At 40.7% G+C, this 25,045-nt stretch overlaps 1 protein-coding gene across 3 annotated transcripts in view; it reads right to left on the bottom strand.

Moving 5' to 3' along the window:
• taok1a (TAO kinase 1a) overlaps positions 1–25,045 on the bottom strand; it is a 192,885-nt gene that overhangs the window by 37,546 nt on the left and 130,294 nt on the right. For all 3 annotated transcript variants that reach the window (XM_085964957.1, XM_085964956.1, XM_085964958.1), the window contains 3 exons: positions 8,733–8,814; positions 4,483–4,650; positions 3,785–3,991 (listed from right to left, as the gene is read on the bottom strand). In XM_085964957.1, coding sequence (XP_085821083.1) covers positions 3,785–3,991; positions 4,483–4,650; positions 8,733–8,814 — 457 coding nt within the window. The remainder of the gene's footprint in view (positions 1–3,784; positions 3,992–4,482; positions 4,651–8,732; positions 8,815–25,045) is intronic.

Here is a 25,045-nt window from a genome sequence, read left to right as displayed (position 1 = left end):
GAAGTAGGGTGGGACAAGGCGATGGAGGAATTCAAAGATGAGGATTTCCAATGTGTTGTGGGACGGAAAACCAATATAGGTCAATGAGGACAAAAGCAAAATACTGCGGATGCTGGAAATTTGAAATAAAAACAGAATCTCTGACAAAAGGTCATCGACCTGAAACGTTAACTCTGTTTCTCTCTCCACAGATGCTGCCTGACCTGCTGAGTATTTCTAGCATTTTCTGTTTTTCTTTTAGGTCAAGGAGGATTGGAGGAATAGATGAGTGGGACTTGGTCAGGACCAACCTACAGGCAGCTGAGTTTTGAACAATTCAGGGGTGGGGATGGGGGTGTGAAGCAGCAAGGAGGACATTGGACAAATCGAGTCTAGAAATTTCAGCAGTAGTATGGATGAGGTCGAAGCAAAGATGGGCAATGTTGCAGAGGTTGAAGAAAGCAGTCTAACGTTGGATAGGATGTGAAGTTTCAAGCCCAGCATTGGATCGAACTGGATGTCAAGGTTTTGCAGTCTGGTTGTCTCCTTGATATTCAATTGGAGGAAATTTTGACACGTCCATGACTTGATAAGCAATACATAGAATTTGATAGGTTACTTTTCCCATCACAGAAACAGTCTTGCTTATTCATAGAAAGCAGTTTAACCTCCACATATAAATAGGAATTATTTCATGGAGAAACAGTAATCATCTACGTCCGCCATCACTCCAAGAAATTCATACTAGTGCACTGACATCCGGGTTAGGCGACCCTTCAAAGGGATCTAGGGGTATAGCAAAGTGATCGAGGTGTACAGATACACAAATCACTAAAAGTAGCAATGCAGGTTAATAAGCCAATTTAAAAAAGCCATCAAAGCACTGTGGTTAATTTCTAGAGGGATAGAATTGAAAAGCAGAGAAGTTATGTTAAACTTGCATAGTACCTTGCTTGGTTAGACCATACTTGTATGTACTGTGAACAGTTCTGGTCTCTATATTATAAAAAGGATACAGAGGCACTGGATAAGGTGCAAAAAAGATTTACATGGATGATACCAAAACTGAGAGGTTTTACCCATCAGGAAAGATAGGCTGGGGCTCTTTTCTCTAGAAAAAAGGCTGAGAGGTGACCTGATCGAGGTCTTTAAGATTATGAAAGGGTGCGATAGGGTAGACGTAGAGAAGATGGTTCCACTTGTGGGGGAGACCAGAACTAGGGGCCATAAATATAAGGTAGTCACTAATAAATCCTCCAAGGAATTCAGCAGAAACTCGTTTACCCAGGGAGTGGTTAGAATGTAGAATTCACTACCACAAGGAGTAGTTGAGGTGACTAGCATAGATGCATTTAAGGAAAAGCTAGATAAACACGAGGGAGAAAGGAATAGAAGATTATACTGATAGGGTTAAATGAAGAGGAGTGGGAGGAGTCTTGGGTGGGGCATAAACACCGGCATGGACCAGTTGGGTCGAATGGTGTTTTTGTGCTGTACATTCAATGTAACTCTATGTAATTCCCTTGCTGTTGTTTACAACAATAACTTGCATTTATATACCAGTGCCAAGATGAGCAAAAGATGCAAGAATGGATATCGCAGGTGGTCACTCAAGGGCAAAGATTTTGAAATTGATTGTGATGGGGCACTGGGAGTCAGGGGAACCTTGCAAAAACCAAGATGGTGGAAGTGTACAGCTTTGAGTAAGTAGCTGCATTCTGAATGAGTTATAATTTATGTAGGGTGGAATGTAAAGGTTGGACAGGAGAGCAAGGGGAAGCATATAGACAATGAAGGGGAGGGGACCAAAGATGGAGACCTGGGGTACATGGGTAGTAACTGTGCAGGCAAGGGAGGAGAGACCATTGGATAACATGAAATGTTGTCTTTGAAAAAAGCATGAATAGAAATGAGGAAGTGGCACGTTGGTGAATTGTTGAAAAAAAATTGGAGGAGGACAGAGTGATCAATGACATCAAAAGCAGATAATATTGAGAAGGATAAGGATGAATAGACAGCTGTGGTCAGTTATAAAGGATGTCATTAATGACTTTGACCAGAGCAGTCAATGTCGTATGGCCAGGCAGAAACCAGATTGCAGTGTCTCAAACAGGAAATAGTGGGAGAGAGAGATGCATCATTGTGAAGCAACAATGCATTCCATGACTTAAGAAGAGAAAGAGCTGATGGCTGTTCTAAAATAGGAAGGGATTACACTAGAGGATGGAGATAGGGTGACAAGATCAGCAAGCTGTTGACGAGAAGTTGAGCAATAAGCTGTGGGAGGGATGCACAGCAAATAGTTGGCTTCATGGATAAGATTAATTTGGTGAGGAAAGGGAGTAGATGGGAGGAAAACTATGGAATAAAGATGGGATGAGAATAGTTCAGAAAAGGGAAATAGCAAGGGGCTGGTATCAGAGGAAAAAGCAGAGGCACAGCTGCAGGTGAGCTCAATTATGGACATGATGACGTAGTCCACAAGTTTGTCACATTTATAGTGTAGAATAGGAGTTTGGAATTGCTTAAGCTTGGGGAGATAATTTTAGTGTATTAAGAAGATTCAAGAGTGCATGCAAGTTTTCAAGTGTTGAAGATTTTGCCATGACTGCAAGGCTAGTCGCAAGCCAGCTTTGTGGAGCCAATGGTCCAGATTTGTGGCTATGGAAGGAGCTACTGTACCAAAGGTGGTGGTGAGAGTAAGACACTGCCTGAGATATAATGGGGACAATGTCATGAAAGGTGGAGAAGATCAACGGAGGCATCAATAACCTTCACAGGATAAAACCTCATTCTGAAGTGTACCTTTAGTTATTTGACCAGAGGAAGCAGCTTTGAGACCATGAATGTAACGCATACAAATGCACAATCGGCTACAAGCAATACCAAGTGAGAAAGAGAATTGAGTAGGCTGAATTCGAGTTTGGTAGTGAAAGTTGAATTTTTTCCAAAAGAACGTACAGACCATACCTACAACTAGGGTAATATAACATTATTTTTCATTTGTTTGACCTCCACGTATAAATAATAGATCAAAGTAGGGCAGAAAATGACGGTGGGATTCTGAGTTCCTACATATTCAGGTTGGCTCAGCATATTACAACACAAACTTTCATCATCCTGAGAAGTCAGATGAAGGCAATAATGTTCAACAAAAGTAAAGTGCTCCAGGTAACAGTCTTAAAGATAGCTTCAAAAGGAACCTTTGCATTTTGGCCAAAAGGTAAGGTAGACCTATCCCAGTGCATTCTGCACACACAATGTACAACAAAAGAAGATGCATTCTATTACAAAATTTACTACCATCTCTTGATGAAAACAACCAATTGGCTAAATTGAGGTAAAATTTTGATCTCATCTGCACAAAAGCTTAAGTATGTGCACATCAACAAAGTGATGCTTTTATTCAATCGAAGAAACATGAAGATGCAGATATAACTTTGGCAAAAGAAAGCTATGGTTCAGAATGGAGCATGAGATCACATAACCAAAATGATAGCACATATCATAAAAGGACAATGTCTATTAGTGATTTCAGTAACTCCTACTTATATGTGGAGATTGAATGAATAGATAAAAATCTCTTCAAAATCTGTCAAATCTTTTGAAAAAAAATCTTGAACTTGCTTTTAAATAAGTTTAATAGGCTAGACATTTTCAAAAATGTACAAAAAAATTGACTTTTCAACAACACCAACAATTTTGTGTTTCCGCTACAACCAATACAAATACTATGTAGTACAATATTTTTACATATATTCTAAATAAAGTAAATTGAGGAGAAAAGGTATTAAAAGAAACTCACTGGCTTTAGGTGGATAACAGAGCTATTTGACATCACCGTATGATCTCCTTCCTGCATCATGGCAATCTCACTATTATCATCCGAGGCATCTGGAAGACTATTGACACTGCTGCTTTGGCTACTAGCACTGATAGACATGCTTGGTATAGACTGATTACTGCCCACGCTGTTAACAGTGCCTGTCCTGCCAACGCTGTTTTCAGGCTCCTTTCAAATAAAACATAACATAAATCACCATTATGGCCTTAAGATAGTGTTTTAAGAGTACATGCTAGCTTGATTAAAAAAATCAAACTACATCTGCCAACAAAGTATGCCTTTTTGTTAAATACAGGTCATTTACATTAACTAGGTACATTCAATATTTGTTGAAGCAGAGCCAACATTTTAAAATCTGAAGCCATGTGCTTTTCTTTCTGTAACTCAGCAAAATAAAGTAAAACAAATCCAAAGGACAATTTCACAACCTGGAACTGATGTAGCACTAATTTAACATATATTTCAGAGTATTCAAATTAATGCTACAAACTGCCTTCTAGTCTTGGTGACATAAAATAGACATGCACTGCAATGGCAAAAATTTCAAGGAAATTAGTAAATTAAATAAATTACTTATTTTCTTCAAGTTAAGATGCAAAAGCTATGCTGACCTATTCAAAGTTTAAAAAATTAATTATGACCACAGACAGCTCGCCTACCTCCTCTTCCTCTTGGGTCTCGACTGCGGGCCCATTATGTGCTTCCTGAAAAAGGATTTTCTTCATCTTTCTATACTGGAGATTATCAAGCTCTCTGACGGCGTCTTTCGTCCTCTGGATCAAATCTATTAACACTGTTTCGGGGCGCTCTCTAACAACAAAAGCGTGCTACAAATTGAACAAATGAGGCAAGTTACAATAAAATGCAATACTGACAATTTTTACAATCTTTCCAAACATAATTGTTGTCATTTTCTTCCATGGTTACTGTATTTATGTTTAAAGCAAAACACAAATGAAATACTACAGAATGAACTCATCCAATAATTTCAGAATTGAAATTCAGGAACATATGTGTCAATTGGAGGAATGCTCCATAATAATAAAGGTCTATAAAGTAGCATCATTCCAGGATTGTTCAAATTTATTTTCAGCCTTATATTAATTCTGTTCCCTTTCATGTCCGTTTTTCCCCGTTTGTCTGACCTGTTGATTGGAACAACTGTCTTTCCTCTCGACTCTCATTTGTTGTCAGGCTGAGACATTCTCGCTAATACCTCAATCCCCTAGAAGATTACCTCCCCCAGCTGTGTTATCCACTGCCTGTGTTCCCCATTGCTTTCTCAGCGAATAAAAATGCATGGTTTGATTTCACTTTAAAAAAAAAAGATTCTTAAACTGAACTGAGGTACTATTTAACCTTCCCCCAAACAAAAGCTGGGGAGTGAAAAATACAGACTTTAAAAAAAAAGTTCTCAATTTATTTACCACTGATTGTATTCTAATCTATCATAAATCCAGCATAATTCATAAGATTTGCAAAACAATAAGGATATTATAAAAATGTTTTGGTTAAGTTACATTCACAAAAAAGATAGAATATGGAGCAGAGAGAACATTAAGTACATTCTCCTGGAGTATTTTTTAAAACCTGTCAGAGTCAACAGTATTACTTCCTGCACCAAAACATACAATTATTATTCAGTTATTCAAAGTAAAGCAAATTTAAGGCTTTGCACCTTACTTCAATTCTGGTTCATAATTTTGAACAGAAAACAATTTATTGCATGAAGTAGGAGAAGTTAATACTGTAAATGGCAACAATAAAAATTCAGCACTGATGAGGAACTGAAAGTTGCCAGAATTAATTTGCTAACACTTTATGTCAGGTCACAAACAGTGAGAAATTACCAGTATCCAGAATGAATCTAATTGGGGCACGCTCCATTTAGCTTTCTCCATTATAAAGAGGACTTTATCTTACAAACACAAAGAACAACTATCTCACCAACAACAAAAGACTGAACAAATAATCAGCTGCAATTCAAAATTACAATGGTAAATCTGCATACCTCTCCAACTTTTCACTTTTTTCAGTTCAGTAGTATATTTTTTGAAGTATTTGATTCAACAAAGAAATCTAAATCCACTTACTTTGAGAGAAATTAAACATGAAAATCTGTCACTCTCAATAGTGTGTCTCATTCATTCTCACTTTTGGAATTGATCTTTCATTTTAACTCTGGTGGTTTTTTCCTGTTCCCAGGGCAAAACTTTTATCTACAGTGTTCTTTAAGCTGCTACTTACACAAAATGTCAAATAAAATAAATATTAGGAGAATGTGTTTAAAATAAAACTTTTGAAAAGATTAATTGCTCAATGAAAAGAGCATGACCGTGACAGGAAATAAAAAACAAAAAAAAAACAGAAATGTGGAGAACTCAAAAGCGGTGAAGACAATCAAATGTTGACAGAAAATTCCAGTGATCTAGACGGGGCTGAGAAAAAGCGATCTCTGTTTGGGAACCAAAGTTAACTGCTGCAGTATCACAGAATCACAGAAACCCCACAGTGCAGATAGAGGCCATTTCGGCCCATCGAGCCTGCACCGACACATATCCCACCCGATCCCCGTAACCCCTACACCAACACATATCCCACCCTATCCCCGTAACCCCACGTATTTATTCCCCCTAACACTAAGGGTCAATTTATCACAGCCAATCAACCTAACTCGCACATCTTTGGACTGTGGGAGGAAACCGGAGCACCCGGAGGAAACCCACGCAAACACGGGGAGAATGTGCAAACTCCACACAGACAGTCGCCCGAGGCCGGATTCGAACCCGGGTCCCTGGTGCTGTGAGGCAACAGTGCTAACCACTATGCCACCGTGCTGCACAGAAGTAATCTTCTGTGACCTTCTCAAACTTTTAGTTTTAATTCAGGTGAAATAGTTCATAACCAAAAAAGTGCCTAACAGCGGAAGGGGCAACAAACAAAATATTCTTCTTATCTATTACTAAAAAAAGCTGGGAAATATCAAGAATCTCCTACCAGATAAAATATGACCAGTTTCTTCATATTGCACAGATATGGGGAAGGGGGTCACTTTATATTGAAAGCACCCCTCCAGTGCTATTTTTCAAGCACAGCTTAAGGGTGGATTTATATTGAAGTTACAGTAGCTGTTGTATGGGTTCCAGTTAAGAACTACTTTGTTTATATTGTCTGGTCCCAATTAGAATTCTTCCACCCAGGAGAGAGCTCTGCGTGAGCGTGCTTACACTGCGTGTTTCCCTTTCTACTGAGCTGTTTAATTTTGAATATTTTGAGAGCGCAGCTGGGAATGTCCGCACTCTCCATTTAAAACAAACTCCAGGTAACTTTAAAAAGGCCACAGGATGTTCAGAGTGTACTCCATGTGGCATCACGCTCAAGAAGTAGTGCAGGACAGCTTCCTCCAGGGTGTCTCACACCATTGAGCTCCAGGGTCAGGTTACAGGAAACTTTCGATTTACCGGCACCTAAATAACCGGAAATCTCGGTTAACCGGCAAAATTCAGGAGTAGGTTCAGGTAACTTTTATTACTTGCCGTCCTCCATTTGTTGCTGTGCAAGAGTGTGGCTGCAGCTGTTGCTAAGTTACAGAGACGCTTGCAACTTGTGGCCATTGTTCTGAAGCAACAGGGTTTGTTGCTGTATACGGAGCTGTCAGCTCCGTATCTTTTACTATAGCGTTCGGTTATCCGGAATTTTTGATGAACCGGCACCACGTCGGTCCCATCCGTGCCGGATAAAAAAAGTTTCCTGTATATTGCAACTTTAGAAAGCAGCAATGCAGTATAAACACACCCTAAATGTTGTTATTAATAAACATGAGTTTTGTTATTATTACAAATTATTTTTAAGCAAATAAAGGCTGGACAAAAGCCACACAACACCCCCAGCAAAAATGATCATCGTGGGATTTAATTTGGACCAGCTTGTCGGAACTAACTAGCAGATCAAGTTAAAATTGCAGCCAAGGGATTTTGTGGGAATGCAATGCAGATCCTCTGGGCAAAGAAAACCCATATTCCATACTTGAGTCTCCATACAACCTCAAGTACATTTTCTCAGGCAGGTTTTTTGGAAAGTTGCAAATTTTCAGTTCTACAGACTGCGGCGCCTTTTTTAAAAACCTCCTCTTCCAGAATGACACAAGAAAAATTGGACATGCAAAAATATTTAAGAAATCAGGAATACATAACTTGATGGAAAATAGCATAGAATGCACAGTACTTTGTAGAGATAAGACAAGACAAAACAAAACTTTACTTAGTGGCAATCTAGTTTCTGAACAAAACATGGGCTTTTTGTGACGACTGCATTACACAAGTTCTCAAGCATGAACAGTAGCCCCTGAAGTCAGAAATGCTACATAGTGTGTATTACACAGTGAAATCACAATGAACTCAGGACTTGAGATGTAAGAACAGTACCACAACAGTATCCAAACTTTTCCTTTTTGTCAGACATCCAAAAAGATAACATCCTTCATTTCTGCTTTTTCAGACTTTCAATCTAGGTCTCTCAAGACTTCTTTCCAAAGAGGTAATGTGCCTTATGGAAACTCAACAGAGTGCCAAAACCTAACTCCATGGGTAACCCTTAATAGCCAATATAATAAAGGTGGTATTCCAGTTACATTTTTCTGGGACAGATTAGGGTAATAGGCTACAGAGGGTTTCAGTTGTTAGTACAATGTACAGTTCAGCTCCAATACATAATTCAGCCCCAATGCACAAAATTGGAGTCGTTTTTGTATAACTTCAAATATGTAACTTAACCAAATTAAATTTCTGCAGGATAAATATCAAGTCAGAAATTTAAAACACAGAAATCAAACTCTTTATATCCTATAAACCAAAATAAGTATGATTAAGAAATTAAGATATATCTGCTCCAAATAGAGAATCCTACTGACTTTCAGAAGTTCCTCTGAAGTGGGTCTGTCTTGAGGAATTTTCTGAAGGCAGGAGTCTACAAAGTTTCGAAAATAGTCAGACCTGGAAAGATATAAAGAAAAAGAAAACTCAATGAGTATCAAACTTCCATAAAGTACGTTCAGTAAAATCCTACGATTTCACAATAGGGTTAGCCCATAATTCTATGGCCTAAAATAAACATTGATCATTTATGTGGTTTGTACATTCACATTTATTAGCACTAAAAATATTGTTAACGATAAAAAAAAATCCAATCATGGCACAAGTTGCAAATGTTTGGCACATCATAAAAATTGGGGCAGTATAAATGACCTGTATTCCAAGTGGTTTTCTGTCAAGTATCCTGTTGTAGTACAGTTAATCTTGCAGCAAATAAAAGCCACTAATGATCTGAGGTCATTTGTTCTTGGTAGGTTTGCTGATTTGTTGTTTGTTTTGCCAGGCACATTTTACAAAATAATGTACAAGTTCACAGGTTTGCCAAATGCTCTGCAGTGAAGGAATGTAAAATATAACTGGAGCCTGTTAAGAATTTCAGTCTCTCTATTTAAAATTACTATTTTCTAGGTAGCATTTTCACCTCTGAGTCAGAAAATTGAGTGTTCAAGTCCCACTCAAGAGACTTGAGCCCAAAATCTAGGCCAATACTTCAGTGCAGTACTGAGGGAGTGCTGCAATGTCGGATGTGCCATCTTTTGGATGTGACGTTAAACCTAGGTCCCATCTGCCCTCTCTCAGATGGGTGCAAGAGATCCCATGGCAAGGACAATATTTATCCCTCAACCAACATCACTAAAAACAGATTATCTGGTCATTATCACATTGATGTTTGTGGGACCTTGCTGTGTGCAAATTGGCTACTGTGTTTCCTACATTACAACAATGCTTTGTGCATTGAGTGCTGCTGGAGTTTTGCTAAGTGGGAGAGTTCGGACAAGTGGGAGGTAAGGGTGTGTTTTTTGCTCTGTTTTGTTCCCTACTCCCAGGCTTAGACAGCACTGCGGAGGCGGAGCAGCGAGACGAGGCAACCAAACAGACCCCACAGACAGTATTCAAGGAGGAGGTTGGTGATCAGCTGGTTGGTTGGTTTTCTTCCTTCTCTTCTATACCTTTAAGTTGGTTAGTCCTATTGAATAGTGGTGTGACATTATCATCTATATCCGGGCAGGGTCTTCATAACTAATAATAAGAAATTTAATTAATTATATAGAATGGAGCAGGTGATGTGTTACTGTTGCGAGATGTGGGAGCCGGTGGTCCCCATTGAGGCTCACGGTGATTACATCTGCGACAAGTGTTTGCTGCTAGAGGAACTCAAGTTCCATGTTATGGAGCTTGAGACCGAGCTTCAGACACTGCAACACATTAGGGAGGGGGAGAAGTTCCTGGACTCTATGTTTCAGGAGATGGTCACACCTATGAAGTTAATTACTGCAGATGTAGTCCGTGGTCAGGGACAGGACGGTGTGACTACGAGTGAGGAAGGTACAGGGATCCAGGATGTAGTGTTGAAGGAGACGCAGCCCTTGTTCTTGTCCAGCAGGATCGAGGTTCTTACTCCCTGTGAGGGCGGGAGCGGGGACTGCAGGGAGGATGAGCAACCTGGCCACAGCACCGTGGTACAGGGGGCCATTCAAGTGGAGGGAGTAAAAAGAAATGTTGTAGTGGTAGGGGATAGTATCATTAGGGGGATAGATAGGGTTCTCTGCAGTCAAGAGCGGGAGCGCCGAAGGCTGTGTTGCCTGCCCGGTGCCAGGGTTAAGGACATCTCCTCTGGGCTGGAAAGAAACTTGGAGTGGGAGGGGGAGGATCCAGTTGTCGTGGTCCATGTTGGTACAAACGACGTGGATAGGACAAGGAAGACGGTTCTGTTAAAGGAGTATGAGCAGCTAGGGGTCAAATTAAAAAACAGAACCTCAAGGGTAATAATCTCTGGGTTATTACCTGAGCCACGAGCAAATTTGGCTAGGATAAATAAAATTAAAGAGTTAAATGCGTGGCTCAAAGACTGGTGTGGGAGAAATGGGTTTTGCTTCTTGGGACACTGGCACCAGTACTGGGACAGGAGGGAGCTGTTCCGTTGGGATGGACTCCACTTGGCCAGTGCTGGGACTAGAGTCCTGGCGAATCATATAACTAGGGCTGTAGAGAGGGCTTTAAACTAATTAGTGGGGGGGAGGTTTCTAGAGAGCAAATAATAGAAATGACAACAGAGAAGGTCATAGACTTAGGTAGCAGTGGGGGAATTAAAAAACAGAACGTGTCAGGAAGGGACAGAAGGTATGGAGTAAAAAGTAAAGTACAGGTAGACTATCCTTTATCCGAAAACCTCGGGACCAGCCGTGTTTCGGTTTTCGGAAAATTTCGGAAGGTATTTTATAAGACTGGGAAATTTGTCGGCGGGGGGTCGGGGGTGGGGGTCGTCGGGGGTCGGGATCGGCGGCGGGGGACCGCGGGGGGGTGGGGGGTGGTCGGCGGAAGTCGGGGTCGGCGGCGGGGGTCGGGGTCGTGCGTCACTCTGGTCATGTCGTGCTTCAGTTTTTAGAGGGTTTCGGTTTTCGGAAGTTCGGATAAAAGGTAGTCTATCTGTACTAAAAAAGGAAAAAACAGGAACTAAGTGTTACAAAACATATTTGAAAGTTCTTTATCTGAATGCACGTAGCATTCGTAACAAAATGAATGAGTTAACGGCACAAATAACGACATATGGGTATGATCTTGTGGCCATTACAGAAACATGGCTGCAGGGTGACCATGACTGGGAATTAAACATACCAGGTTATTTAACAATCAGGAAGGACAGGCAGGAAGGGAGAGGAGGTGGGGTGGCTATGTTAATAAAGGAAGGAATCACTATAATACAGAGAAATGATATTGGGTCAAAGGAGCAGGATAGTGAAACAGTTTGGGTGGAGATAAGGAATAATAAGGGGAAAAAAACACTAGTGGGTGTAGTCTATAGGCCTCCGAACAGTTGCAACTCTGTTGGATGGTGTATTAATCAGGAAATAGTTGAAGCTTGTAATAAGGGAACAGCTATAATTATGGGGGATTTTAATTATCATATTAACTGGACAAATCAAATTGGGCAGGGCTGCCTTGAGGATGAGTTCATTGAGTGTATTAGGGATGGGTTTCTTGAGCAGTATGTAACTGAACCGACCAGGGGGCAAGCAACCTTAGATTTGGTCCTGTGTAATGAGACAGGATTAATTAAAAATGTCCTAGTAAAGGATCCCCTTGGAATGAGTGACCATAACATGGTTGAGTTCCATATTCAATTAGAGGGTGAGAAGGTTGGATCTCAAACAAGCGTGCTGAGCTTGAATAAAGGAGACTATGAAGGTATGAGAGCGGAATTGATTAGAGTGGACTGGGAAAATAGATTAAAGGGTAAGACGGTACATGATCAGTGGTGTACATTTAAGGAGTTATTTTACAACTTCCAAAAAATATATATTCCACTGAGGAAAAAAGGGTGTAAAAAAGATAGCCATCCGTGGCTAAGTAAAGTAATTAAGGATAGTATCCGACTAAAAACAAGGGCATATAAGGTAGCCAAATCTAGTGGGAGGATGGAAGATTGGGAAGTCTTTAAAAGACAGCAAAAAATAACTAAAAGATTGACTAAGAAAGGGAAGATAGATTATGAAAGTAAATTAGCAAAAAATATAAAAACAGACAGCAAAAGTTTCTATAGTTATATAAAAAGAAAAAGGGTGGCTAAAGTAAATGTTGGTCCCTTAGAGGATGAGACCGGGAAATTAATGGTGGGAAACATGGATGGCGGCAAAAACACTGAACAATTATTTTGTATCAGTCTTTACAGTAGAGGACACTAAGAATATCCCAACACTGGACAAACAGGGGACTCTAGGGGGGGGAGGAACTAAATACGATTAAAATCACTAAGGAAGTGGTACTTGGTAAAATAATGGGACTCAAGGCGGATAAATCCCCTGGACCTGATGACTTGCATCCTAGGGTCTTGAGGGAAGTAGCGGTAGGGATTGTGGATGCATTGGTAATAATTTTCCAAAACTCACTGGACTCAGCAAAGGTCCTGGCAGATTGGAAAACTGCTAATGTAACACCCTTATTTAAAAAGGGTAGTAGGCAGAAGGCTGGAAACTATAGACCTGTTAGCCTAACATCTGTGGTTGGTAAAATGTTAGAGTCCATTATTAAGGAGACAGTAACGGGACATTTGGATAAACATAATTTAATAGGACAAACTCAGCATGGTTTCATGAAGGGGAAGTCATGTTTGACAAATTTGCTTGAGTTTTTTGAGGAAGTAACATACAGGGTGGATAAAGGGGAACCAGTGGATGTAGTGTATTTAGACTTCCAAAAGGCATTTGACAAGGTGCCACACAAAAGATTATTGCTCAAGATAAAAAATCACGGGATTGGGGGTAATATTCTGGCGTGGGTGGAGGATTGGCTCTCTAACAAAAAGCAGAGAGTTGGGATAAATGGTTCGTTCTCAGATTGGCAACCAGTAACTAGTGGTGTTCTGCAGGGGTCAGTGCTGGGTCCCCAACTCTTTACAATCTATATTAACGATTTGGAGGAGGGGACCGAGTGTAACATATCAAAGTTTGCAGATGATACAAAGATGGGACGGAAAGTAGTGAGTGAGGAGGACATAAAAAACCTGCAAAGGGACATAGACAGGCTAAGTAAGTGGGCAGAGATTTGGCAGATGGAATACAATACTGGAAAGTGTGAGGTTATGCACTTTGGCAGGAAAAATCATAGAGCAAGTTATTATCTTAATGGCAAGAAACTGGAAAGTACTGTGGTACAAAGGGATCTGGGGGTCCTGGTGCACGAAACTCAAAAAGTTAGTATGCAGGTGCAACAAGTGATCAAGAAGGCCAATGGAATGTTGGCTTTTATTGCTAGGGGGATGGAATATAAAAACAGGGAGGTATTGCTGCAGTTGTACAAGGTATTGGTGAGACCGCACCTGGAATACTGCATACAGTTTTGGTGTCCATACTTAAGAAAAGGCATACTTGCTCTCGAGTCAGTACAAAGAAGGTTCACTCGGTTAATCCCGGGGATGAGGGGGTGGTCATATGAGGAGAGGTTGAGTAGATTGGGACTCTACTCATTGGAGTTCAGAAGAATGAGAGACGATCTTATTGAAACATATAAGATTGTGAAGAGGCTTGATCGGGTGGATGCGGTGAGGATGTTCCCAATGATGGGTGAAACTAGAACTAGGGGGCATAATCTTAGAATAAGGGGCTGCTCTTTCAAAACTGAGATGAGGAGAAACTTCTTCACTCAGAGGGTGGTAGGTTTGTGGAATTTGCTGCCCCAGAAAGCTGTGGAAGCTACATCATTAAATAAATTTAAAACAGAAATAGATAGTTTCCTAGAAGTAAAGGGAATTAAGGGTTACGGGGAGCGGGCAGGAAATTGGACACGAGTCTAGGTTCGGAATGGTCATGGCCCTGTGGGTAGTGGAGTGGGCCCAGGGGCCGTGTAGCCTGGTTCTGCTCCTACTGTGTTCTAATTCTGTGTTAGATTTCAGGAGATGGTTTTATTCCTGTTCCTGGCTGGGGTGGAGATCGCCTTTACAGAGGGTAAGTACTGTAGAAAATATAGGGACAGAGTGATCTCCTGGAAGAATTTCAATCGCCTAGATGGGTCGGAGAGGAATTTCCCAGATTTTTTTCTCCCAAATTGGCCATTGGGTCTTTATCTGGTTTTTCGCCTCTCCCGGGAGATCACATGGGTTCGGGTGGATGCAGAGTGATAGAAGATTTGAGGTTAGGATCAGATCAGCCATGATCTTATTGAATGGTGGAGCAGGCTCGAGGGGCCGATTGGCCTACTCCTGCTCCTATTTCTTATGTTCTTATGTTCTTACAATGACTACACTTCTAAAGTGCTTCACTGGGTGTAAAGCAAGCAGCTTCAAAAGAAAGGGCATACGGACATGATGACATTTTTGTAAATACCTGTAAGTGTTAGAACTGTATGAGAGAAATAAATATTCCTTGAGGGCATTCAAGCTATTGTAACATAAAGCACTTTAGATGAATGAATATGACAAAGATTTGTCTAAAAATTTAGGAATTTGGAACCAGAAACAAGTGAAGTAGATATTTTTGAGGTTTTATTTGTCTGTTTTAGGATAAATATAATGGGCCGTATTTTCCTGCGTGCGGAGGCCTCCGATCTGGAAAAAATCTACGAACTTACCCGAGGCACCTATATTTCCGATCCTGGGCCTCTCCAAACTCTAAGTGCGCAGGGCCCACGTATCCCAGAGGCGCAAGCAGTTCGCAAGCGTCCCTGGGATCACGTGGGCCATGGGGAGCCAATAAAAGAAGGGAATCTCCCTTCATACACTTGACAGGTAGACCTGTCGAATATATGAATGGAGATCACCCCAAAAACAATCACCTTTTTAAAATTAGTTGAAATTACAATAAATTAAATATTTTAAACAAAAATTGAATTTTTTGAAAAAAAAAATCCGTTTTTTTTTAATGGGGCTAAAAATAAACTTACCTTTTTTTTTTAAAGAAGTATTTTTAAATGATAAAGGAGTGAAAAAAATATTTTTTTTATTACTCTTTTCAACTCTTACCCTGGTAAAAACAGGCCTTACGTCTGAAAGCATTCTTGACAGATTGGAAGTGCCGGTTTTCAGTGCATGCGCTTTACATGCCTGAAACCGGCATTTCCGATGTCCCTAGGGGTGCACACACAGCGCGTACACGCCCACAGGGATCGGAATATACGGCCCAAATTGTCAGCACAAAAGTAATGAAGATGTACAATAATGAGATTTTGGAAAGGATGTAGTACTTGGATTTTGAAATACTCCTGCGAAATATTTAAAAATCACTAAAATGTAAAAGAAAACCAAGTGGAAATTGCTGCCTTTTTATTTTGTTTCAAAACTGGCAAAGTATCCAAAAAAAACCAAGATTAGGTAAAAGACACACTTTCTTCTACATTAAAACAAAAATTGCATTAACAAACTGAAAATGTAAGAGTTTTATTGACTTGCTTTGTGAATTATGAACCAGAAACACTTCTGGGGGTTTGCAGTATCAAAGCCAAATGAAAAGCATCATAGTTGAACTAAAAAATTTTACAGAAATGACAAATTGTTAAAAAAAAAAAATCAAAGAGGCACTTGGGACTGGAACATATTTTGCTGACCTAATTATTTTCCATCTTTTATATCTGAATAATGAGCAACTGGAACATCACTTTTTCTAAATCAGCCATTTTTTAATCTTTTCAGAAAACAACAGTTCACAGGGGACAAATCTGCACAGCACAAATACAAGTGAAGGCCCACTGAGTGTACTTTGTACGTGCAGTCTTCATCCTTAAAAAACTTCATTTAAAACAGGGACTTTATTCTAGACATGTCAGAATTAGAAATCGACATAAAACTGTGAATTTAAATAAAATTTGCTGTGTGTGTTGAATCTGAATAAGAACATAAGGAATAGCAGGAGTCGGCTATTCGGCCCCTCGAGCCTGCTCCGCCATTCAATAAGATCAGGGCTGATCTGATCTTGGCCTCAACTCCACTTTCCTGCGTGTTCCCCATAACCCTCGACTCCCCTGTAACTCAAATATCTGTCTATCTCCGCCTTGAATATATTCACCGACTCCGCCTCCACAGCTCTCTGGGGTAGTGAATTCCAAAGATTCACGATCCTCAGAGAAGAAATTCCTCCTCATCTCCGTCTTAACTGGGCCACCCCTTATCCTGAAATTAAGCCCCCTAGTTTTAGATTCCCCCACGAGGGGAAACATCCTCTCTGCATCTACCCTGTCAAGCCCCCTCCGAATCTTATATGTTTCAATAAGATCACCTCTCATTCTTCTAAACTCCAATGAGTATAGGTCCAACCTGCTCAACCTTTCCTAAGACAACCCTTTCATCTCAGGAAACAACCTAGTGAACCTTCGCTGAACACCCTCCAATGCAAGTATATCCCTCCTTAAATAAGGTGACCAGAACTGCACGCAGTACTCCAGGTGTGGTCTCACCAATGCCCTGTACAGTTGTAGCAAGACTTCCCTACTTTTATACTCCATCCCCCTAGCAATTAAGGCCAAGATTCCATTTGCCTTCCTAATTACTTGCTGTACCTGCATGCTAACTTTGTGTGTTTCATGTACGAGGACACCCAGATCCTTCTGTATCGCAGCATTCTGTAGTCTCTCTCCAGTTAAATAATATTTTGCTTTTCTAGTCTTCTTACCAAAGTGGATAACCTCACATTTTCCCACATTATACTCCATCTGCCAAATTTTTGCCCACTCACTTAGCCTGTCTGTATCCCTTTGCAGACTCTTTGTGTCCTCCTCACAACTTGCTTTCCCACCTATCTTTGTATCATCAGCAAATTTGGCTACAGTACACTCGGTCCCTTCATCCAAGTCATTAATATAGATTGTAAATAGTTGAGGCCCCAGCACTGATCCCTGTGGCACCCCGCTAGTTACAGTTTGCCAATCTGAAAATGACCCATTTATCCAGACTCTCTGTTTTCTGTTAGTTAGCCAAACCTCTATCCATGCTAATATATTACCCCCAACACTGTGAGCTCTTATCTTGTGCAGTAACCTTTTATGTGGCACCTTATCAAATGCCTTTTGGAAATCCAAATACACTACATCTACTAGTTCCCCTTGATCCACTCTGCTCGTTACATCCTTAAAGAACTTTAATAAATTTGTCAAACACGATTTCCCTTTCATAAAACAATGTTGACTCTGCTGGATTGTATTATGATTTTCTAAATGTCCTGCTACTACTCCCTTAATAATGGACTCCAGCATTTTCCTAATGACAGAGGTTAGGCTAACCGACCTATAGTTTCCTGCTTTCTGTCTCCCTCCTTTCTTGAATAGGAACGTTACATTTGCGGTTTTCCAATCAGCTCGGACCTTTCCAGAATCTAGGGTATTTTGGAAGATCACAACCAATGCATCCACTATCTCTGCAGTCACCTCTTTTAAGACCCTAGGATGCAGGCCATCAGGTCCGGGGAATTGTCAGCCTTTAATCCCATTAGTTTGCCTAGTACATTTTATCTAGTGATAGTGATTGTTTTAAATTCCTTCCTCCCTTTTGCCCCTTGATTATCTACTATTATTGGGATGCTTTTAGTGTCTTCTACCGTGAAGACAGATACAAAATATTTGTTCAAAGTCTCTGCCATTTCCTTGTTTCCCATTATTAATTCCCCAGTCTCATCCTCTTAGGGACCAACGTTTACTTTAGCTACTCTCTTCCTTTTTATATACTTGTAGAAGCTCTTACTGTCTGTTCTTACATTTCTTGCTAGTTTACTCTCAATCTATTTTCTCCCTCTTTACAATTTTTTGTGTCATCCTTTGCTGGTTTCTAAAAATTTCCCAATCTTCTGGTCTACCACTAATCTTCGCAACACTGTATGCCTTTTCTTTCAATTTGATACTGTCCTTAACTTCCTTAGTTAGCTATGGGTGGTTCATCCTTCTCGTAGAGTCTTTTTTTTATTGGAATATATCTTTGTTAAGTTATGAAATATCTCCTTAAATGTCTGCCTAAGAAGAAATCTTACCATTTAATCTATTTTCCCAGTCCACTTTAACCAACTCTGTCTTCATACCTTTGTAATTGCTTTTATTTAAGTTTAAGACATTAGTTTCAGATCCAAGTTTCTCACCCTCAAACTGAATGTGAAATTCTATCATGTTATGATCACTCTTCCCCAGAGGATCCTTTACTATAAGATCATTAATTAACCCTGTCTCATTATCAGATCTAAAATAGCCTGTTCCCTGGTCGGTTCCATATTGTGTTGTTCGAAGAAACTGTCCCGAATACACTATGAACTCGTCCTCAAGGCTACCATTGCCAACTTGATTTGTCCAATCGATACGAAGATTAAAATCACTCATGATTATTGCAGTACCTTTCTTGTACCCCCATTATTTCTTGACTTATACTTTGTCCTACAGTGTAGCTACTGTTAGAGGGCCTATAGACTACTCCCACCAGTGACTTCTTTCCTGTTCTATTTCTTATCTCCATCCAAACTGATTCTACATCTTGATCTTCCAAGCCAAGATCATTTCTCACTATGGTACTGATCTCATCCTTTATTAACAGAGCTACCCCACCTCCTTTTCCTTTCTGCCTATCCTTCCAAAATGTCAAATACCCCTGAATATTCAGTTCCCAGCCCTGGTCACCTTGCAACCATGTCTCTGTAATGGCTATCAGATCATACCCATTTATTTCTATTTGCACCGTCAATTCATCTATCTTGTTACGAATGCTGCGTGAATTCAGATAAAGAGCCTTCAATTTTGTCTTTTCAACATTTTTCCCTACTCTGACCCTATTTACTGGTACACTCTTATGTTTGTATGCTCTGTCCCTTCGTGTCACACTCTGGTTATCATTGCTCCTATCGCTGCCCCGCACTATTGCCTTGTCCTTTCTCTTTATTTCTAAATTTCCCCTCACCTGTCCCCTCCCCCCCACTATTTAGTTTAAAGCCCTAGTTATTCGATTCGCCAGGACACTGGTCCCAGCATGGTTCAAGTGAAGTCCGTCCCAACGGAACAGCTCCCTCTTTCCCCAGTACTTGTGCCAGAGCCCCATGAATCAAAACCCATTCCTCCCACACCAATCTTTGAATCATGCATTAAAACCTCTGATCTTATTGACCCTATGCCAATTTGCTCGTGGCTCAGGTAGTAATCCAGAGATTATTACCTTTATGGTTCTGCTTTTTTAAATTTAGCCCCAAGCTGCTCATACTCCCTCAGCAGAACCTCTTTCTTAGTCTTACCTATGTCGTTGGTACCTACGTGGACCACGACAACTGGATCCTCCCCTTCCCACTCCAAGTTCTTCTCCAGCCCGGAGGTGATGTCCTTAACCCAACATGCTCATTTGAAAAGAAAAACTGTATCTGATAAAGAGAGTCAATTTTCAAGTCTAAATCGAATGAAGTATTTTAAGTTACGGGTTGGGTAAGACAGCATTTGCGGATGTTGTTAATGACCCCCCTTTTAAAGGAATTCAGAGTCTGGTTAGACGAAGTCACTTCATAAGACCATTGTAGATGAGAAAAGCCAATCCTAACTCATCCATCTAGACAGAGCCTACAATTCCCCCCATCGGACATCCAATTCTTGCAGATGCCAGAACTGCACCCAGTGCTGATAAATCGGTGTTGATAATTTTAAAAAATTAATTCTTGGGATATGGGCGCTGCTGGCAAGGCCAGCGTTTATTGTCCATCTCTAGTTGCCCTTGAGATGATGGTGGTGAGCCGCCTTCTTGAACTGCTGCAGTCCGTGTGGCGAAGTTACTCTCACAGTGATGTTAGGTACGGAGTTTCAGAATTTTAACCCAGTGACTATGAAGTCAGGAATGTGTGAGACTTTGAGGCGATAGCGTATGCATGCGCCTGCTGCCCTTGTTGTTCTAGTTGGTAGAGGTTGCACGTTTGGGTGGTTCTGTCGAAGAAGCCTTGGCGAAATACTGCAGTGCATCTTGTAGATGGTACACAATGCAGTTACGGTGCTATTTACATAGAAACACAGCAGATAGGAGGAGTAGGCCATTCGGCCCCTCGAGCCTGCTCCGCCATTCAATGAGATCATGGCTGATCATCCAAATTCAGTACCCTGTTCCTGCCTTCTCTCCATATCCCTTGATCCCTTTAGCCTTAAGAAATATATCCAACTCCTTCTTGAATATATTTAATGAATTGGCCTCTACTGCCTTCTTTGGTAGAGAATTCCACAGGTTCACCACTCTCTGGGTGAAGAAATTCCTCCTCATCTCTGTCCTAAATGACTTACCCCTTATCCTTAGACTGTGACCCCTGGTTCTGGACTCCCCGACCATCGGGAACATCCTTCCAGCATCTAGTTTCGATGAGATCCCCTCTCATTCTTCTAAACTCCAGCGAGTACAAGCCCAATCGACCCAATCTCTCCTCATACGCCATTCCTGCCATCCCAGGTATCAGCCTGGTGAATCTTCGCTGCACTTCTTCCATGGCAAGTACATCCTTCCTCAGATAAGGCGACCAAAACTGCACACAATTTGCTTTACATGAGGGAAAAGGAATATGGCTGACAAAAGAGCAGCTGAATTTTTAATTATTTTTTTTAATTGCTCCGTTGCGCCACTTGGTGGCTGCATGTCGACTCAAAGCATTTTTTCCCCCACCAGCCTGTGGCAGAGGGAGTGAATGTTTAAGGTGGTGGATAGGGTGCTGATGAAGCAGACTGCTTTGTACTGGATGGTGCCAAATTTCTTGTGTGTTGTTGCAGCTGCACCCATCCAGAGTATTGCACCACACAATTGACTTGTACCTTGTAGGTGGTGGAGGCTCTGTTGAGTTGGGGTGCGCCAATCGCCGCAGAATACCCAGCCTCTGACCTGCTCTAATAGCCATGGTTTTTAAGTGGCTGATCTAGTTGAGTCTCTGGTTAATGGTGAACCCCAGGATGTTGAAGACGGGGGATTTGCTGATGGTAATGCCACTGGATGCCAAAGGGAGGTGGTTAGGTTCTCACTTGTTGGAGATGGGTCATTGCCTGGCACTTGTGTGGCGTGAGTGTTACTTGCCACTTATTAACCCCAGCTGGATGTGGGCATGGACTGCTTCATTATACTAATACTTAGCATAAAACCTAGACTCGCCGTGAGCAATGCCATGGTAGATTTGCATACACATAGCAGTGGACCGGCAGGAGCAGAGAAGGTGGCTGAGAGTGGGCTGCAAGAGGAGAAAGCCTCTTGAGAGCCAGGGAAAAGCACTCTTAGGGCTGAATTTTGCCGGCGCTCAGAGGGCGGGTTCGGAGGCGGGTCCGCTGTCAAAATCTAAAAGATTGACAGCGGGGCGGTATCCCGGTAAGAATGTCATCTGTTATTTACTTTACATGAGGGAAAAGGAATACGGCTGACAAAAGAGCAGCTTCAGAATTTTTATTTTTTTATTGCTCCGTTGCACCACTTGGTTGATGGCTGCATGTAGACTCAAAGCATTTGTCCCCCCAATATATTTGTCTGTGACAGTAACACTTCAGTGAAATTAACACTGAAAATCCTATTAGAGCACCAACTACAGGTATCATGGGGGATGGTTACAGGTAGACGTGGACACATTTAACAGAAGTAAGTCCAAAGGAGGCGGTTCACATAGGGCTTATCAACACGTGATTTTTATATATCATTCCTCGATGCCACGGTAGGCAGTGACTGCGGTCATACTACCATGATTAAGTCATGTGAGTAACTAGTAACTGAATATTACCCAAACTAATTTCACCAAGTATTCTTGAAGCCAGCAATATTCCTAACTCTTGTATTTTATACATTGGTATGAAATTTTCATGCTTTCCTCTTGTGATTTAGCTCACCCACACCCCTTAAATCTGTTACAGCCTTGTACTATATTACCAGCAGTTCTGCTCCAGAATGTGTACTGGATAATTTTCTCATTAACTTTATTTCATCCAACAACCACAGCTGAAACTCTTATCGACACTTTTGTCATCTCCAGACTTGATTATTACTCTGCCCTTCTTGCTAGCCTCCCAGCCTCCATAAACTCCAACTTGTCCAAAACTCTGCTGTCGGTATTCTGTTCTGCAAATGTTCCACTCGTTCATCCTTGCTAACCTACATGGATTTCCTGTTCCCCCCCCCGCCAACAAATACAATAAATTTTAAATCCTTGTCCTCATCTTCAAATCTTGTCATAGGCTTACCCCACCTAATCTCTGCTTTAGATCCTCTCCCATATCGCTCAGTCCTCTGACTCTGCATCCCTCTCCGTGACAGACCTATCAGCTGCCTCAGCCGAACTGTCTGAAACTGCTTCCCTAATCCCTCTGCCTTTCCACACCTTTAAAAACCTGTTCAAAACAGACAGATGTGACATCAAGATTACAATCTGATTTCAGGGCTCACAAACAGCCAGAGCTTTAGTCTCGTAGTTTTTGGCAGCCCCTCAACTGTATTACAGATGTAATCACTTCCTTCTGTCCATTATATATTACAAATATATTGTTTATGGTTAAATTCTACTGCGTATTTAACAGTTTAATTTAAGCAATACTTGCCTTTAAAAAAATGTTATGGGAACCAAAACAAACTCATTTTAATGCATTGGAGATAATTGAGATAAATAGCCAAATGTACAATATTTTCATTCCTATTTTCTGATCACTGTAGCAATCCAGATTTTTCATTTTTCAATATTTATTAACATTCATATCAGCAAACGGTAAATTACAAGATTTAACACCATAACGATTCGAAGATTCAATGGGAGTGCGCCGTTTATTTTCTTACTGGAAGGTCATTTAGGGCGTGATTGTACTGCAAGTAGACAGACATCGTAATATGTCTCATTATATTTTTCCTGTTTATCCTTAGTAAATGCTTGTTGTTGCTCTAGTTTTCTTTTACACGCATAGAATGGGTGTAGCACTCTAACATACTCATCCCTAATTTTCTAGCCCAGGAACAAACAAAAAAAGGAATCATCTTCTAAACAGAGAAATATATCAGTAAGAACGTTTAAATCGTAAATTGACTGAATATATCTGAAGATGTTATGTGAAGATATGAATACAGTATGTTGCAAAGTCAGTAAGAAACTCTGTGCAAGAAAAATTAAGCTTGAACAATTCTTGGAAATTACTCAGACTCACTGATAAACTTTGGAGGCATTTGTTTGAAATCTCCCACAGAATAAAAGGTACATTAATTAGGATGTCAGAGTTGATCCAGCTAAAGTTCCTGGTTTCATTTAAGATCAGAAATAGGGCTGTGTTTCCCAAATATAATTGTTAGCAATAGAATTTTATACGCATTTGTACAACCCATTTTGACTGTTCCCATTATCCACTATCCACTGTTAAAGCTGATTGAGAGACAAATTATCAAATGGATACAGATCAGGTTTGTTCAGACACATTGGGCCAGAAATTCGGGTCCCCACGGGTGAGTACACGCTGGGTACTCACACGTAGGGCCAACGAAAGTGCCGCTTTCGTGCATGCACTGTGCAGAAAACCGTAACTTCCGTTCCCTTGAAAGAAGGGGTTCACAGGTTGAACGTGTGCGCCGGAGAGGCAGCGCGTACACCTGGAACTTCCGGTTTGTGTTTTTTTTTCTCCACAGGTTTCTCCGGGAGGGTAAGTCTCCAGCAGCTACTCTTCTAAAAAGCAGTCGCAAGGCCTGCTTTTAACAAGGTAAGTGGTGAATTAAGTAAAATTAAAACATTTTTTCCACAGGTTTATTATTTTTAAATACTTTAAAGAAAGGTAAGTTTATTTTTAGCCCCATTAAAAACTAATTAATTTTTTCAACAATTTAAATTGTTTAAAATAGTTATTTTATGTAATTTATAGTTATTTTAAAAATGCGATTTAAAAAAAAAAAATGTATTTGAAGTTTTAGTTAAGTTTTGGGGCCAATCTCTAATTCATAGATTTGACAGGTCTTCCTGTCAAATCTATGAATAGAGATTCCCTGCTACGATTGGCTCTCCATGGCCCACATGATCCCAGGGGACACTTCGAACTAACTGCGCCCCTGGGATACGCAAGCACTGCGCGCCAGCAGTTGGAGGAGGCCCAGGATCAGAATCCCACACGGGCTCACAGCACAACGGCCGGCGCGCTAGGTCAGTGCAGGTCGGGGGCTTGCACCCGCGGGAAGCCTCCGACCCTAATTTCTGGCCCATTAATAATTATGCTCATGTGAGGAGATTGTGTAATTTGAAACAACACAACCTCGGAGGAAATTGTTAATTAATGTGCAGTTAAGGTACAAGAGCAGTTGAAATTACGGATGGTGTCGAGTTTGGCTTTCTACATAACCGGGAGCAAAAATATTTATTTGTCCACACTTAGATACACAGCGAATACATTTTAAGGAGTTACGTGATTTGTACTTAATTCCCTATGGATAGTTTTCATACTAAACTATTATATTAGCCATCATTTATTTATGAAATTTCTTTCAATTCTGTTTATTCCTGGAGATTTCAGAATTTTATCCTAATCAAAAGAAAAGGAAAAGTTATGCAGTTACATAAACTACTACTGTAGCAAGTAAGATGTGGCTCTGAAAACATGTTGTTCTGATAATGAAGAGGCATTACTTAAGGAATTAAACTGCATTACGGCAAAATATCGAAGAGAATAATATCCAATATACTCAAAACAACAATGGGAGGTTCTAAAAACCAATAGAAATCCCGAAGTG

Source organism: Somniosus microcephalus, chromosome 22 (assembly GCF_052327205.1).
Source record: "Somniosus microcephalus isolate GS21.2 chromosome 22, FLI_Smic_1.0, whole genome shotgun sequence".
In the NCBI taxonomy this organism is placed as follows: domain Eukaryota; kingdom Metazoa; phylum Chordata; class Chondrichthyes; order Squaliformes; family Somniosidae; genus Somniosus; species Somniosus microcephalus.
The sequence above is the reverse complement of the archived record's forward strand: the minus strand, read 5'-3'. Positions and strand labels throughout refer to the sequence as shown.